The sequence below is a fragment of the Canis aureus genome, chromosome 14, assembly GCF_053574225.1.
Source record: "Canis aureus isolate CA01 chromosome 14, VMU_Caureus_v.1.0, whole genome shotgun sequence".
Lineage (NCBI taxonomy): Eukaryota > Metazoa > Chordata > Mammalia > Carnivora > Canidae > Canis > Canis aureus.
In genome coordinates this window covers 56894491-56908592 of record NC_135624.1, presented here as the reverse complement: position 1 = coordinate 56908592, position 14102 = coordinate 56894491, and the positions used below count along the sequence as shown (strand labels likewise).

Here is a 14102-nt window from a genome sequence, read left to right as displayed (position 1 = left end):
TCGTATTATTCATGCCTCTGAACCCACACATATTCCACTTTAACTATGTTCCCAATAATGCTTCTGCTTGTCTTCCCTCCTTATGAATCCTCTCTTCTGGGAAGTGAGCTGCTTTATTGCCAGCATATTCAGGCTGCTGATTGCTGGTGGAAAGTCATGAAATTTGGCTTATTAACTTCTGTACAAATTGATGTTATCTAACCTCATCTGAGCCTTCACTACTGCTTGGAAATCTTTTTATTAATGTCTAATTGGCTCCTTAACACATTTTCCATAGTGCTCATTTCAAAGCTTTTCAAATCTCCTATCCTCTCAACACGACCTCACCTATTCACTCAGCAAAAGTCAGCTTCTTCTACTTGATGGAAAAGTTCTTCCACTTTCAAAATTCATATTATCTGTTCTTTCCTTCACACTCATCTCAGAAGAGAGGGGTCATTCTACTTTTCCAAAAACATACTAGTTTAGTGGAAATAAATCTGACTTATTTTATCACAAATGTGCCACTATCTAGCTCTATAACCATGGGCAAGGCAATTAATTTATCTGGTCCTTGATTTTTTAATCTTTAAAATTAATGCCGTGGAGTAGGTGAATTCCAAAGCCACTTCCATTATTAAATCAAGATTTTCTTAATTGTAAGTATAATCTTATGCCTTTCTATCCCCCTAGGACCTTTCCCTTTCATTCAGCCTGTCTATATATTAAATACAAAGAGGTATTAAGATATTTTCCCCTCTATTAATCTCCTCCCATCAAATCGATTCTTCCCACCCTAGACATTCTTTGGACTTCATTTTTAAAAATTCTTCTTCATTTCTGTTACTACAAGTTAATCTCTTCACTATTTCTCTATCAAATTTTTTCACAGTGTAGATAATACTTTAAGACTCTACTTTCTTGCTATTGACTTATCTCTTCGAACCTTCCAATTTGGCTTCCACTTCCAGCACTGCCAAAATAATTGTTGCAAAGGACAAATAATTTTTCCTCATGCTGATCCTACTTGAATTATCTTTGATATAGAACACTGCCGATGGTGTTCTGAAACACCATCTTGAAACAGGCTTCTCATTCTTTTAAGGCTCCAGTCAACTCTTGTCTTTATTTTTTATTGTCCTGCCTCAAACTATGTCCTAAATGTGGGTATTCATCGCAGATCTATCTTGGTCTTCTTTTGAATCTTTTTTCTATTGAAACTTTCATTCATTCTCAGAATGCCAACTATTATATTTATGTGGATTACAAAAATATTTTGCACTGAATTCCTTTCCTTTCTTGACATCTCTACATGTATGTCTTACCAATTTGAATGTATACTGAAAATAAAATTCATCACTATAACACGACACTCCCTAGAAAAACGGGGGTGGGGAGTGGGGGAGAATAATAAGCTGTCCCTGCTCCTATTGTCTCTCTTTCTGTTAATGATATAAATTTCTTTCTAGTGACTAGAACTGACAGGTCAGGAAGAAGAGAAGCCATTAATATCAGAGACTACACTGTCCTCTGAATACACACTTTCTGACATAGCTAGTTCTTCATTTGACAAATGCCTCAATGCTCTGAAAGATATTAAAACGATCATCTTCTTATAATTACTCAAGGCTCTGATGTAGCTGTGGGAAAATTAAGCTGTTTTAAACAGCATCCTACTGACTCAGACTTTTTTCTCTTTTTTATATCACAACAAAAGTATCCCCGTGAATCAAATTATCCCCATTTGTTTCTCCAGTTCAATCATTTTTTGCTGTGAGATAATAGAAAGACCTTAGCTTCCAAGCAAAGCCAAAGCATTTATTTCAACTAGATTCCAAAAGAGAGAAAAAAAAAAGGTAAGAAAACATAAACTCACACTTTATCTGTTCCATAACTCCTGTAGTCTACCGCAGCTGACACAGCCACAATGAGTGCGGGCATCCCGTAGCCCACCAGGTAGAAGTATTTCCTTCGTGAATGCTCACTCTCAAAAACCTCCACCAGCATGATGTAGAGCTGCACTCCCTCCAGGAACATCCAGGTGAAGGCGGCCAAGAAGAAGAAATGTAAGAGCGCAGCGAAAACGGCACAGGCAATCTGGGGAAGGCAACAAAGGACTCCAGTAACAACCAACCGAAGTATCACGAAGTACCACGAAATCAAAATTAACAGTTATCAAGACTGTGGTAACACAACAGGTCTGCAAAAAAGTAATCTAGATGAGATTCCTAAAATTCAGATTTTATTTTATTTTTATTTATTTTATTTTTTTTTATTTTTTAAAATTCAGATTTTAAAACCTCATTAAATAGGGATGCCTGAGTGGCTCAGCGGTTGAGCATCTCTCAGGACCTGGGATCGAGTCCCACATTAGGCTCCTTGCCAGGAGCCTGTTTCTCCCTCTGCCTGTGTCTCTGCCTCTCTCTCTCTCTCTGTCTCTCATGAATAAATAAATAAAATCTTTTAAAAAATAATAAAACCTCATTAAAAACCACCCTCGACATTTTATTTAAGAAGGGCTTACAGATGACAGCATAGAATGATAATAAGGAAACATTATTAAATAATTTATGAAAAACTTCTAATAAGAGCTTATTTATTGATAATTATTACTGAGATTAGCCTGCAGTTTTAAAAATAACATCGCATGCATTATTTTTCTTGGCCATAAACATGTGTGTTCTAACACATTAAGTTCTTCAATTGTAAATGAAAGAGAAACATTAAAACCAAGGAGAATAAAAGCTCTGAAAGTTAAAAAAATATATAATAATTACAGTATTCTGTGACGGGATCATTTCTTCATTATTATTATGGGCTGGGTTATTTCTTCCCTGCCTGGTTTCAGAAAAGATCTAAGTTAGCACTGGGAAGTTCATGCTGCAAAGTATAAAAGCAAGTCTGGTTAAAATAATACAAAAGGTTCTGGAGTTCTTTCTTCCTCTCATTTTTCTGTTATTCTATGAAATGTTGGGCTATACAAGCTTGGTAAAAAAAATGAAAAAAAAAAAAGATAGCCAGTCCTTATTTTGGCATATTCTCTAAGGTACTACAAGTTTCATCTGACCATATATTAATTTTCTAATCTCAGTTCTGAAATTCTTACTCCTTGGGGAGATTGGGGTCTTTATTTTTTACTTAAGAAATCCTAGCGGTGCCTGGGTAGTGCAATCAGCTTGGTGTCTGACTGTGGGTGGGTCTGGCACAAGTTGTGGTCTTGGGAGTTGTAGGATCAAGTCTGGTGGAGTTCCACTCTCAGCATGGAGGAGTCTGCTTGGGATTCTCTCTCTCCCTCTCTGTCTGCCCCTTCCACTCCCCCACATGTACACTTTCTCTCCCTCTCTCTCTCCCAAATAAATAAGTAAATAAATAAATCTTAAAAAAGAGAGAGAAAGAAATCCTAACTAAAATCGGTATCTCTTACTAGAAAAGGGCAACAAAATTATAAACATTATCAGATTACTGTGGTTCAGTGATGAGTATAATCCTTGGGAAAGAGACAAGCAGCAGGTCAATTTCACTGAGTTAGAGAGATGACAACGAAGGGAGATGAGGACGTCCAGTGTCAGACTAGAGAGGAAGCAGAGCCTCATGAGCACATAAGAGTCAGGAAGAGGACACCTATCCAGCAACAAGAAGAAAGCAGGTTGGGGTAAGATGCACTCTACTCCAATGTTTCATGTCCATCTTTCTTCTCTATTTTACTTTTCAGGAGTGAGTTTTGTGCAGTATGCAACATGTGGTGAAGCTTATCATACCATATGATTTTCAGGAAACAAAAGTAAGAATGAAAGTTTCTAAATGAAAAGAAATTACACATCAATTGAATTGCAGGTTAACAACAGGATGAAATGATTTCTTCTTGGAAACTAACACAGTTTTCCATTTCTTGCTTTTTTGAGTTAGAACTTCAACTATTAATTTTTGTTATCAGAAGGCTTTACTTTTTGGGGAAAAAATGTGCACTTTGATTGCTTATTCATATATATGCATTTATAGGAAAAGCTGTCACATTTGTATATGATAACCAATTAAAAGTATAATCACCATAATTGTACCCTTTACAGCCATTAATCATGAATGTGTAATCACAAACATGAATTCAACTGCATTTTTATTGTAAAGTACTCCATACTTATGGACACATACCAGAAAACAGCATTAAGTGAATGAATTATTTATTATGCCTACACATCTTCTAAAAAATGGAAGTTTTCTTTTCAGTTGCAGTTTTAGTCATGAGGCCAAATGTGCACTATGTGCATGAGTCCTTAGTAAACAGAACAGGCCTCACAAAAAAAAAAAAAAAAAAAAAAGTATAAGTAGGCATAGATTCTGTGGAATAATTAAAATTCTATCTATTATTCATATTTTCTGTTTCATTTTACCAAAAGCAGTTGGCTAGTGCTGCTCCTCTTCTCCCTTTTCTTTCCCTACTTCCTTCCTTTTATTTTCTGATATGACTAAATGTAGTTTGTAGTCAAGTACAAAGCGGACATTAAAGATGTAAACAGAACTTGTGCAAATACAATGTGTCAAACAAAATTTGGGAAGGGTTTATAAATTCTAAAAATGACCTATAGCTTAAACTCTTTTCCAAATATGTCAATTAGAAAAACTCAGCTCAGATGTGAAGTTTTTCATATGATATAAACCATTTTTTAAAGAAGTATACAATAGAGGTGGTTGGCTTGACTCAGTTGGAAAAGCACACAACTCTTGATCTTAGGGTCATGGGTTTGAGCCCCACTCTGGGTACAGAGATTAATAAAAAAATAATAATAAACTTTAAAAAAAGTATGTGATAAACTTTGAAAATAACACTTTTATCTTTTGGGAAAGATACTCTTCCATTTCCCCATATGCTTTTACTTAACTTTCCTCCATATTCTGCTCTGATCAAAACAAAAGAAAAACAAACACACATGCAAATTAATAAGGAGACACTGTTCTTTTGAAAGGCAAGGTTATGAACAGAATGTCTCAAGAAAACTTCAGTCATATATCATATCTGAAACTTAATAACTATCTTAGGCAACTGGAAGAGAGGATACTTTGAACAAGAACATTTCCAGTACTGGAAACCTGGAAATGGAGAAGTTTTTGCTAATATCAGTGTAAGCTGCTTACCGGTTGGTCAGTTCGGTTGATCCCAATCAGGAAGAGCAGTTCAGCTACAAAAAGGCTGATGCAGAGGTTCTTGTGGATGGTGTTACGGTCACTCTGGAGCCCGCGGAAAAAGCAAAATGTGAAGATGCAAATCAGGAGACAAACAAGGGACAGCAAAATTCCAACCCATGTGATCACATCCAGAAGAAGGTCATGGACCGCATCACTGTGCTGGAAATACAACAGAAAAGCCGTAAGTTGCAATTATGCATAACAAATTATAAAGTCAGATCAGGCCTGGATTCATGAAGCATGATTTTTATAATGTAACTACATACCCTATGCACACACAGTGAACAAGATAACTTAATTATTTGGGTCTTCTAATACACAAGTAAAGCATTTAATATTCTCCTGGAAGTACAAATCAGTTTGATATTCAGGGATGTCAACAGGGTTTGCACCTTTCTTTGGCTGTAGGTATATTCAGGATACAAACAGTTAAAGCAAATCAACTTAATTCTGGCCTACAATTTCAGGGAAAAGCTTTATTTTTTCCAACTCATATCACGTTTTTTAGGCTATTTTTTTTCTTTTTCTTTTTTTTACAACTCCCACTAGGGAATACTCTATTTAAAAAATTAAGCCAAACGCTTAGGGAAGTGGTATCTCAATTGAAATGCTTTTTAAATCACCAAGGGTTTTTTTAATTAAAACAAAAAATTTCCTCTGTCCTATAAGTTCTTTATCAGAATTTCCCAGGTTGAGTTCATAAAAGTATGCATTTTTATAAAGATTCCCAGTTAATGCTGATGAACAGCCACATATGTGGACCATTTATTTAGTGGAAGATCTAAAAGAATGAGGATATTCACTGGATTTATATTCATATTGAATGGCTTAAGGAGATCAGGAAGTTTGATCCTTGAAGGGTTTTGCATGAATAGAGCCTGTTATACACAGATGGAAAATAAGCATTCAGTATTACCAAACCCAATAGCAGCATAAAACAGAGCTAAGAAAAAGAAAAAGCTTATAAAAGCCTCTGTACTAAAACTGCATTGGGGGGCGGGGGGGCTGTTCCTGTGAGTTCCATGCCTTTCATGTTCCTTATTCTATGTACTATCTCATTTCTCTCCTCATTCTAAGATTCCAAACTCTATTCCTTTCCTATATTTTGCCTCCACCTAAAAACACTTCTGTGGAACATTAGAATTAATAGTGGCCCAACATATCAGTGTGCCAAAATGTTGGAGCAGAGTTGAGAAATTGTCTATGACTATTGATGCCTCTTTTGTTTGTAGGTTTCTTGAAAGGCCTGAAGACCTAATTTCTATAAGTAGGGGAACAAATAAGTGATGGTTGACTTATAAAAATGATATTCTGAAGAGTAATAGAAAATCAGTGTTCTAAGTTTATAGTCACACACATGGATACTCATGAAAAATTTAATATTAGATCTTTTAAAAATGCAAGTGGCAAAAGGATCTATAACAGTATAATGCCATTTATACAAAATTTCATTAGACAAAAAAAACAATGACATTGTTATGGATATATGCATAAGTAGTAAAAAATTTAAAAGAAGCATAGGAAAATTTTTTAGTTGAAAACAAAGAGATGTGTTCCTCACTGACATATTTTTCAACTGTGTAGGTCATGCACATTGATTTTTATTTTAGGATAAGGATACAAGTTACTACATTTAGTTGCCTTCCCCTGATAAGCTGACTTGAAAAATACACAAATATCCAGGTTTTCTAGTGTTATTTGTTTCTATTCAAACTTCATAATTTTCTGTTTTATACAAACTTGATACAAAGATTATTCTGAATATGGAAATTCTTATAAATCAGGCACTATGCTGTAACCAAAATCATAGCTCTCCTCAGGTCACCAGATAAGACTTCACAGTTATTTGATAAAGAACTCTGCCATAATACTGTCAATGAAACAGTTCTGAAATATTCCTGCATAACTCTAGATATATTTCTTGGAAGGAGCTCAAACCATGAAAGAAAACTACATGAAATTTTGCTCTAACTGCTTTGTTCTCCAGGGGACACTACTAAAGTAGTGTTGGGTCTCAGATAGCTTAAATTACTTCTACTGTTTGAGAGTGGAGAGTGGTTAGTGCTACCTGGTTCCCTGAACAGAGGGCTATTTGCTCTCTTCTTTGACTCAAAGGAAAGATGCTGTGATTGAGTATCAAGCACCAATGTTCAGCACAGCAGTCTTCTATAATGGGAAAAATGGCAGGTATAATACATTCTCAAATGTATCCTAAAGACCTAAAACACTAACAAAAAAAAAAAAAAAAAAAAAAAAAAAAAGGAAAAGAAAGGACAGAAAAGAAGAAACCAAAAAACTCCTGCCTTTGTCCGGGTAGTTGCATTATTGAGAGATGTATTTACTTTCCTCAGTGCCTTCATAAGTCCTTCAAAAACCCCATGCAGAGTTTTTGAGAGGAGAATACCAGATGTCAAAACATCAGTACAAAAAGTACATTACACCCAAAGACAGAACAAAAGAGTCTAATGATTAATTCACCTTTCAGGTATTACTGTCTAGCTCAGAAAACATCAACACCAGCCACCTTGTAGATACTATATTGTGATTAGCAGCACCCTTCAAATACAACTCACCACTCGAATTTTAGAAATCAGATGAAAGGAAAAGAACAATGGATATTAAATACCAACAAGGGCTGTGAGAATAGCCCTCTTAATAGTAGTGCGCCATAACAGAACGTCCAGGAGGCCAAGCCATGAAAAACAAACAAACAAACAAACAAACAAACAAACAAACAAACAGACAAACACAAAAACCTTCAAGAGGATGGCCAGTTGAGTAAAACTCTTAGGTATGCTTATAACAATGTGATAATGGATCACAAGTATTCTTATTCCCAAGTTCCACACTTGTGAGCACTATATCAAACACCTCTAATATGTACTATATACAATTATGCACCTTATTAATTTTATATCTTATTCATGTTATATTCTAGCACCTAGTACAGGCTTGACACATGAAAAATGCTTAATAAATATTTGTTTTTGAATGGTAGTAATAATCCTGCTCTGCTTAGACCAAAATGCCTGAGAACTGAATTTGTTATGTCAGCATAGCTCTAGCATCATTTAATCTCCACTGGATGTTTAAAAAGGTATTAAATATTAAATGTTCAAAACTGAGCCCCTCATCATATCCTGTTTCTCCCTCAGCCATCCAAAAAAAAACTTCTCTTCCCTCCATTTCCCCCTTTTAGTGAATGATAACTTCATTCTTTGAATTATTCTTGTCAAAAACTTAAGAGTCCTATTGATTCCTCTCTTTCACCTACCACTCTTAATCCATCAGGAAATCTTGTAGGCCCTGCCTTCTAAATCTGGCAGCTGTTCATTACCTCCACTACACCAAATTGGTTGGAGCCACCCATTTTTTAATAGCCTCCTAACTGATCTCCTCACTTTGGCCCTCATCCCCCTTTCCTCTATCCTCAATAGGACAGAGAAATTATTTTTAAATACAATTCAGATTATATGACTCATTGATGAAAGGCACCCAATGTTTTCCATTTCTTTTCTTTGTTTGTTTTCCATTTCAATGAAAGTAAAAACCAGTCTTTCAAGGGTCTATAAGGCACTACAACATCTGCATCTCTGTGACTTCATTTCCTACTCTCCCCTTCATTCAGTTCATCCACCACGTTGGATTATGCTCCACTCTCTGAGTATGTCAAAGACATTCCAGTTTCTGAGGCTTTGCCTTTGATGCTCCTGTGGCCTGGAATGCTCTTCCAAAAGATAGCTGCATGGTTTACTTGCTACCCTTCTTCAGTTCCTCATTCAAATGTCACCTTCTCATAGAGGGTTTTTCCGAGTCACCACATTTAAAATTGCAAACACCTTTTCCTGATTCTTTTTCTCTATTATTTTTCCTGCATTATTTATCTCATCAGCACTTATCTACACTATATATTTTGTTAATATTGCTTGTTGATTGTCTGTGTCCCCCACTAGAAAGTACATTCGAAGAGAACAAGTTGTTTTATCTCTTCTGATCACCAATGCATCCACAGGTCCTACAAAATTGTCTACTATAGAGTGGACACACAATTAATGAGCTCTATAAATAAATTCTCTTAAATTATTCCCACCTTCTAGAAGGGATTTAAATTTTATTTTTATTTTTTTATTTTTTTTATTTTTTTTAAATTTTAAACTAAAAGTTGTATCATGCTGCCCATTACACAATCTTTGGGACTCTTGGGTTCTTAAGTCACCTGCTCTAAAACCTTATGTAAAAGATAAAGAAAATTAGAGCTGGAGAATGAGAAGGTTGTTACACCATAATATCTTAAGATATGTTGAAATATCAAGGTATTAAACAATTATGACAATGGAGACCAAGCTATGCATGGGAGAAGACTTTAGGAGTAACCTTGTCAGCCCAATTTCATAATTGTTACCCTGAACAAACTACTTAACCTTCTGAGGATCAAAAGCTTTATACACATAGAGATAAAATAACTAAGGCTTCAGATTCTTGTGATAAGTAATGAACATATACAAAAGCAAAAACAACCACAAACACATTATATGAAAGTGAGAAAGTCAATGTTTCTTATTTCTCTTTTGAATCTGAAAATAGGGGTGCCAGGGTGGCTCAGTTGGTTAAACGTCTGCTTTTGGCTCAGATCATGATTTCAGGGTCCTGGGATCGAGCCCTATACCGGGTTCCTTGCTAAGTGGGGAGTCTGCTTCTCCCTCTCCTCACTGTGCTCTCTCTCTCCGTCTCAAATAAATAAATACAATCTGAAAACAGTCTGTATTATTTTCTTGTTTGCAGCAACTTTCATATAAATAATCAAAAGTCTATATGAATGATAAGGGATGGATCAGAAAAAATAATAACTATAACAAAAATAAATGTTAATGTTAACTAAGAGCACAAAACGTTATTCCAACCACCTGATGAATTACCGAAGTTCACTATATAACATTGCGAGTTCAGTTTATGTTAATAATATTTGTGTTACTGATGAATTAAGGTCACGAAATTCCTACATTGTCTGAATGAGGAAGATTTTAACTTTAGAATTTGAATTCTGCATTCATTACTGTACAAATGTGTTTATGACTTTTAAATAATAAAAGACAAAGAGGCTCAATTTCAGCTTTATACTCTTCTTTAAGTTATAACAAAAAAGACACTGTTCTGCTGTTCTCTTGTGCTTTAAATCACCCTGTGTATCTTCTCAAATGAGTACGGTCAAGAATATCACAGAGCAGATTAAAAATACCCTGTTTATGTTTTGTTGTGTTCCTATAACTAATACTAAATTGGACTGATCATCACACCCACCCCAGATCCAGAATCTGTGACACATGCAACTTAAGTATTAAATTAAACTTACTCTGAAACCAAAACTAATCTTTCTTTAAACCAAAAAGTACAATATGATTTGATACTGGATGAAAAACTGACTTTTTAAGTTTACAGGACTCTTAGTTTTGAAAAACAGGATGCCCATATGGAATGCTGAAACGCCTCTTAGCATGACAAATGCCTGCTTCTCTCTCTTGTTGACTAAAGAAGTAACTGGTGGTTTGTATTTAACGTATCGGTTGGCTGGTTTTTATTAATTATTTAGATACCTTAAATCTGTAATATAAATGATACTGTTTCTATTGGCAATGCATTTTATAATCATTTCTATGAAATGTACTTTGTTTAATCAGATAAGCTAATAAATGAATTGGTTACATCATTTATATTTGTTAGCCTGCTGGACATGAACTGTGCCTGGTGCACCCCCTGGTTTTTAATAAATACTCATTGGTTAAAATGCCCTGCTAAAAAAAAAAAAAAAAAAAGACAAAGTAGCAATGGAAGATATGTACCTAATATTTTCTTCCAGAGTCTGTACCGTACATAGACTAGTATAATTTGTTGGAATGAGTACTTGCAGATTCATACATTTATTTCTTTAAATACAAAAAAATTAAACACTTCAAGGAGATCAACATCTTATGAGAAGATGGAGAGGTTATGAGAGAAAAATTTTAAGCAGAATGACAGAGTGATTCCCAGAATGATATTCTGAGGGAAATGAAATGATTATAACCTCCTAGAAAGAAAGTTTTATTAAAACAATACTTGTTCTTCAGACTTTCTATGAAGTTTCTATTCATAGGGACGCCAAGGTGGCTCAGAGGTTGAGCATCTGCCTCTGGATCAGGGCATCATCCCAGGGTCCTGGGATCGGAACCACATCAGGCTTCCTGTGAGGAGCCTGCTTCTCCCTCTGCCTATGTCTCCACCTCTCTCTGTGTGTTTCTCATGAATACATAAATAAAATCTTTAAATGAGAAGTTTCTCTTCATATTTGAAATGCCAAATATTTTGTAACCTATGGAAAGTTTCTGATGTTCTCTTTTACGTTTGTCTCGGTGAATTTGCTTTTTGTCTTATCACTATGGAGAGTTCACTGAATAACTCCTATACCACAAAGGGTGTCACATTTGGGAAAGAAAAATGTCTTAAACAATGATGCTTTGTGAAAGCTACTCTATCAATGTGAAACAGCCAAATATACAAATAGATACATATAATGAAACTAAATCCAAATTTATAGAAAAGGGAAATGTGACTTCTGTCCTATGTTTTTAAAATAACTCAATCTGAGTACACTAAGACCTTTTGGGGAAATATTGATGTTTTAAACTTTATTGTCAAAAAGGTTAAGTTAACAAACAAGATGGTGAAAAAGATTTTGAAATGGTTTTCACTTTAACTGCATAAGTGTTTCCAGATGGGACACAAACTATATGAATTAATTTCATATTAATGAAATATGAATATTTCATATTTTCATATGAAAATAAAAATTTTGAAATTTCAAAATTCAAAACCCTCTAGATGGTTTTTCTTTTTACATAATTTTAAAAAGTTGCATTTTCCAGATACTACTTGAACAATCACCCCGCAGTAATTATTAAATATGGGCCAGTAATTATCAATAACCTGTTTTACTTTCCACATAATAGTGTATATATTTAAATGTTCAGATTTGTTAAAGCATACTAATATGATCTTTAAATTGCCTCTTAGACATATCTTGTTCTGAAATATGTGTAACATAGCTAAAATAAGTTTTCTTTCTTTTTTTGCAAACATATGAGCACTTGCCTTGCTATAATGTATCACAGAAGCCAGTAGGGTTATGAAAGACTATTTTCTGATAAATGTTGTATAAACTCCACAAATCAGTTCCTAGGATTGCTCTAACTCTGGGGAACCAGGTCATAGGACACAAAGTTCACTCTGCAAATGCTTGAGAAAATAAAGGGCTCAATGGACTCAGGAAATTAGAATTTCCTTTACAGAAGTGGATGAAGGTCAGAGTTGAGTAACCTAGTGGGTAGAGCAATATCACTAACTGTATCTCTTAAGATTTTTATAGCAAATTAACCAAAAAACTAAGCAACAATTTTAAAGTTTGTATTACATTGAAAAAGATCACTCTAAATATTTTCTGGCTTTAATTGCTAAGAGAGAAACACTAGCAAGTTAGAGCACACAAAAACACCCATAACCAATTGTCCTTTGGATCCAATAGAACTTATTCAGCAAATCTCCCTGGTTTCAGAAACACAGCATAGCACACTTGAAGTTGTTTGAAATTTTCTTGCTTTGAATTAAAAACACAAAATATGGGTGCCTGAAGTGGCTCAGTCAATTAAGCATCTAACTCTTGATTTCAGCTCAGGTCATGATCTCTGGACTCCCTAAGATTGAGCTCCCTCCCTTCCCCCATCAGGCTCTGTGCTGGTCATGGAACCTGCTTAAGATTTTCTTCCTCTCCCTATGTCCCTCCCCCCTTTCTCTCTCCCTTTCTAAAAATAAATAAATAAATAAATAAATAAATAAATAAATAAATAATTAAAAAATAAAAATAAAATCTCACCATACTTGGTAAGCCAAACTGACAACTATCATAAAGGAGGAAACAGGAAAGGAAATATTAGAAAATGTTTGAGGTAAGTATCTTACTGGAACAAAGAGTTAAACAAAGTAAAGGTCAAAAAGGGTAGATTAAAGTTGATAAGCCAAAAATCAGTTGTGATCAGTTAGAACTTTGAAGGAAATGAGATGACTGAGCAGTAAATAAGCCTTTAGGAGTATCCAGGGTGAGGACAGGAAATGAACCTAGGCAGACAGCTAATTCCACCTTAGTGTTTCTGAATTAAGTAAGGTGATGATGAGCAGCCCAGATGGCTCAGCGGTTTAGTGCTGCCTCCAGCCCAAGGCCTGATCCTGGAGACCTGGGATCAAGTCCCACATCCGGCTCCCTACATGGAGCCTGCTTCTCCCTCTGCTTGTGTCTCTGCCTCTCTCTCTGTCTCTCATGAATAAATAAATAAAATCTTTTTAAAAAAGTAAGGTGATGATAATAATAGCTAAAATATAACTTAAAAATATCATATTTTGTTGGAAGTGCTTATTTATTTTATTAGGATACCTAATCATAAAAAAACATTTTGATGTGATATTATTATCTCTAGTTTATAGATGAAGAAACTGAAGCACAGAGAGAAGGTAATTTATCCCAGATAACTCAGCTAGTAGGCAGTAGGGATAGGAATGTGGGAGGGTAACTAACTGTCCAGGTTGGCTCAGGACTATCCTAGTTTTAGTACGATGTTTTTGAATCCTTGGAAAGCCTTCCCTAGGATATAAAAGGATCCCAACCATCACAGAAGTTTGCTTCAGAAGTTTGGAAGAAAACTAGAAAATCGTTACGATAGCCTAAAAAACAGAGGCTGGAAACTATACTATCTGTAGGGTCGAATGGAGGAAGCATTGCTCACCTACTTTCTTTTAGTGACGCCTGCTGTTTCTCACCCTGACTCCTGATGTTGGCACCCATGACCTGCACTTCCCAGGGCTGCATCCTCGGAATGATACAGCTTCAACATTCATGATCATCTCTTCTCTATGACTTT

At 35.1% G+C, this 14102-nt stretch overlaps 1 protein-coding gene across 24 annotated transcripts in view; it reads right to left on the bottom strand.

The window, feature by feature from the left end:
* The window catches only part of ADGRL3 (adhesion G protein-coupled receptor L3), an 856301-nt gene that overhangs the window by 132103 nt on the left and 710096 nt on the right, over positions 1 to 14102 (bottom strand). For all 24 annotated transcript variants that reach the window (XM_077848164.1, XM_077848162.1, XM_077848167.1 and 21 more), the window contains 2 exons: positions 5110 to 5319; positions 1856 to 2076 (listed from right to left, as the gene is read on the bottom strand). In XM_077848164.1, coding sequence (XP_077704290.1) covers positions 1856 to 2076; positions 5110 to 5319 — 431 coding nt within the window. The remainder of the gene's footprint in view (positions 1 to 1855; positions 2077 to 5109; positions 5320 to 14102) is intronic.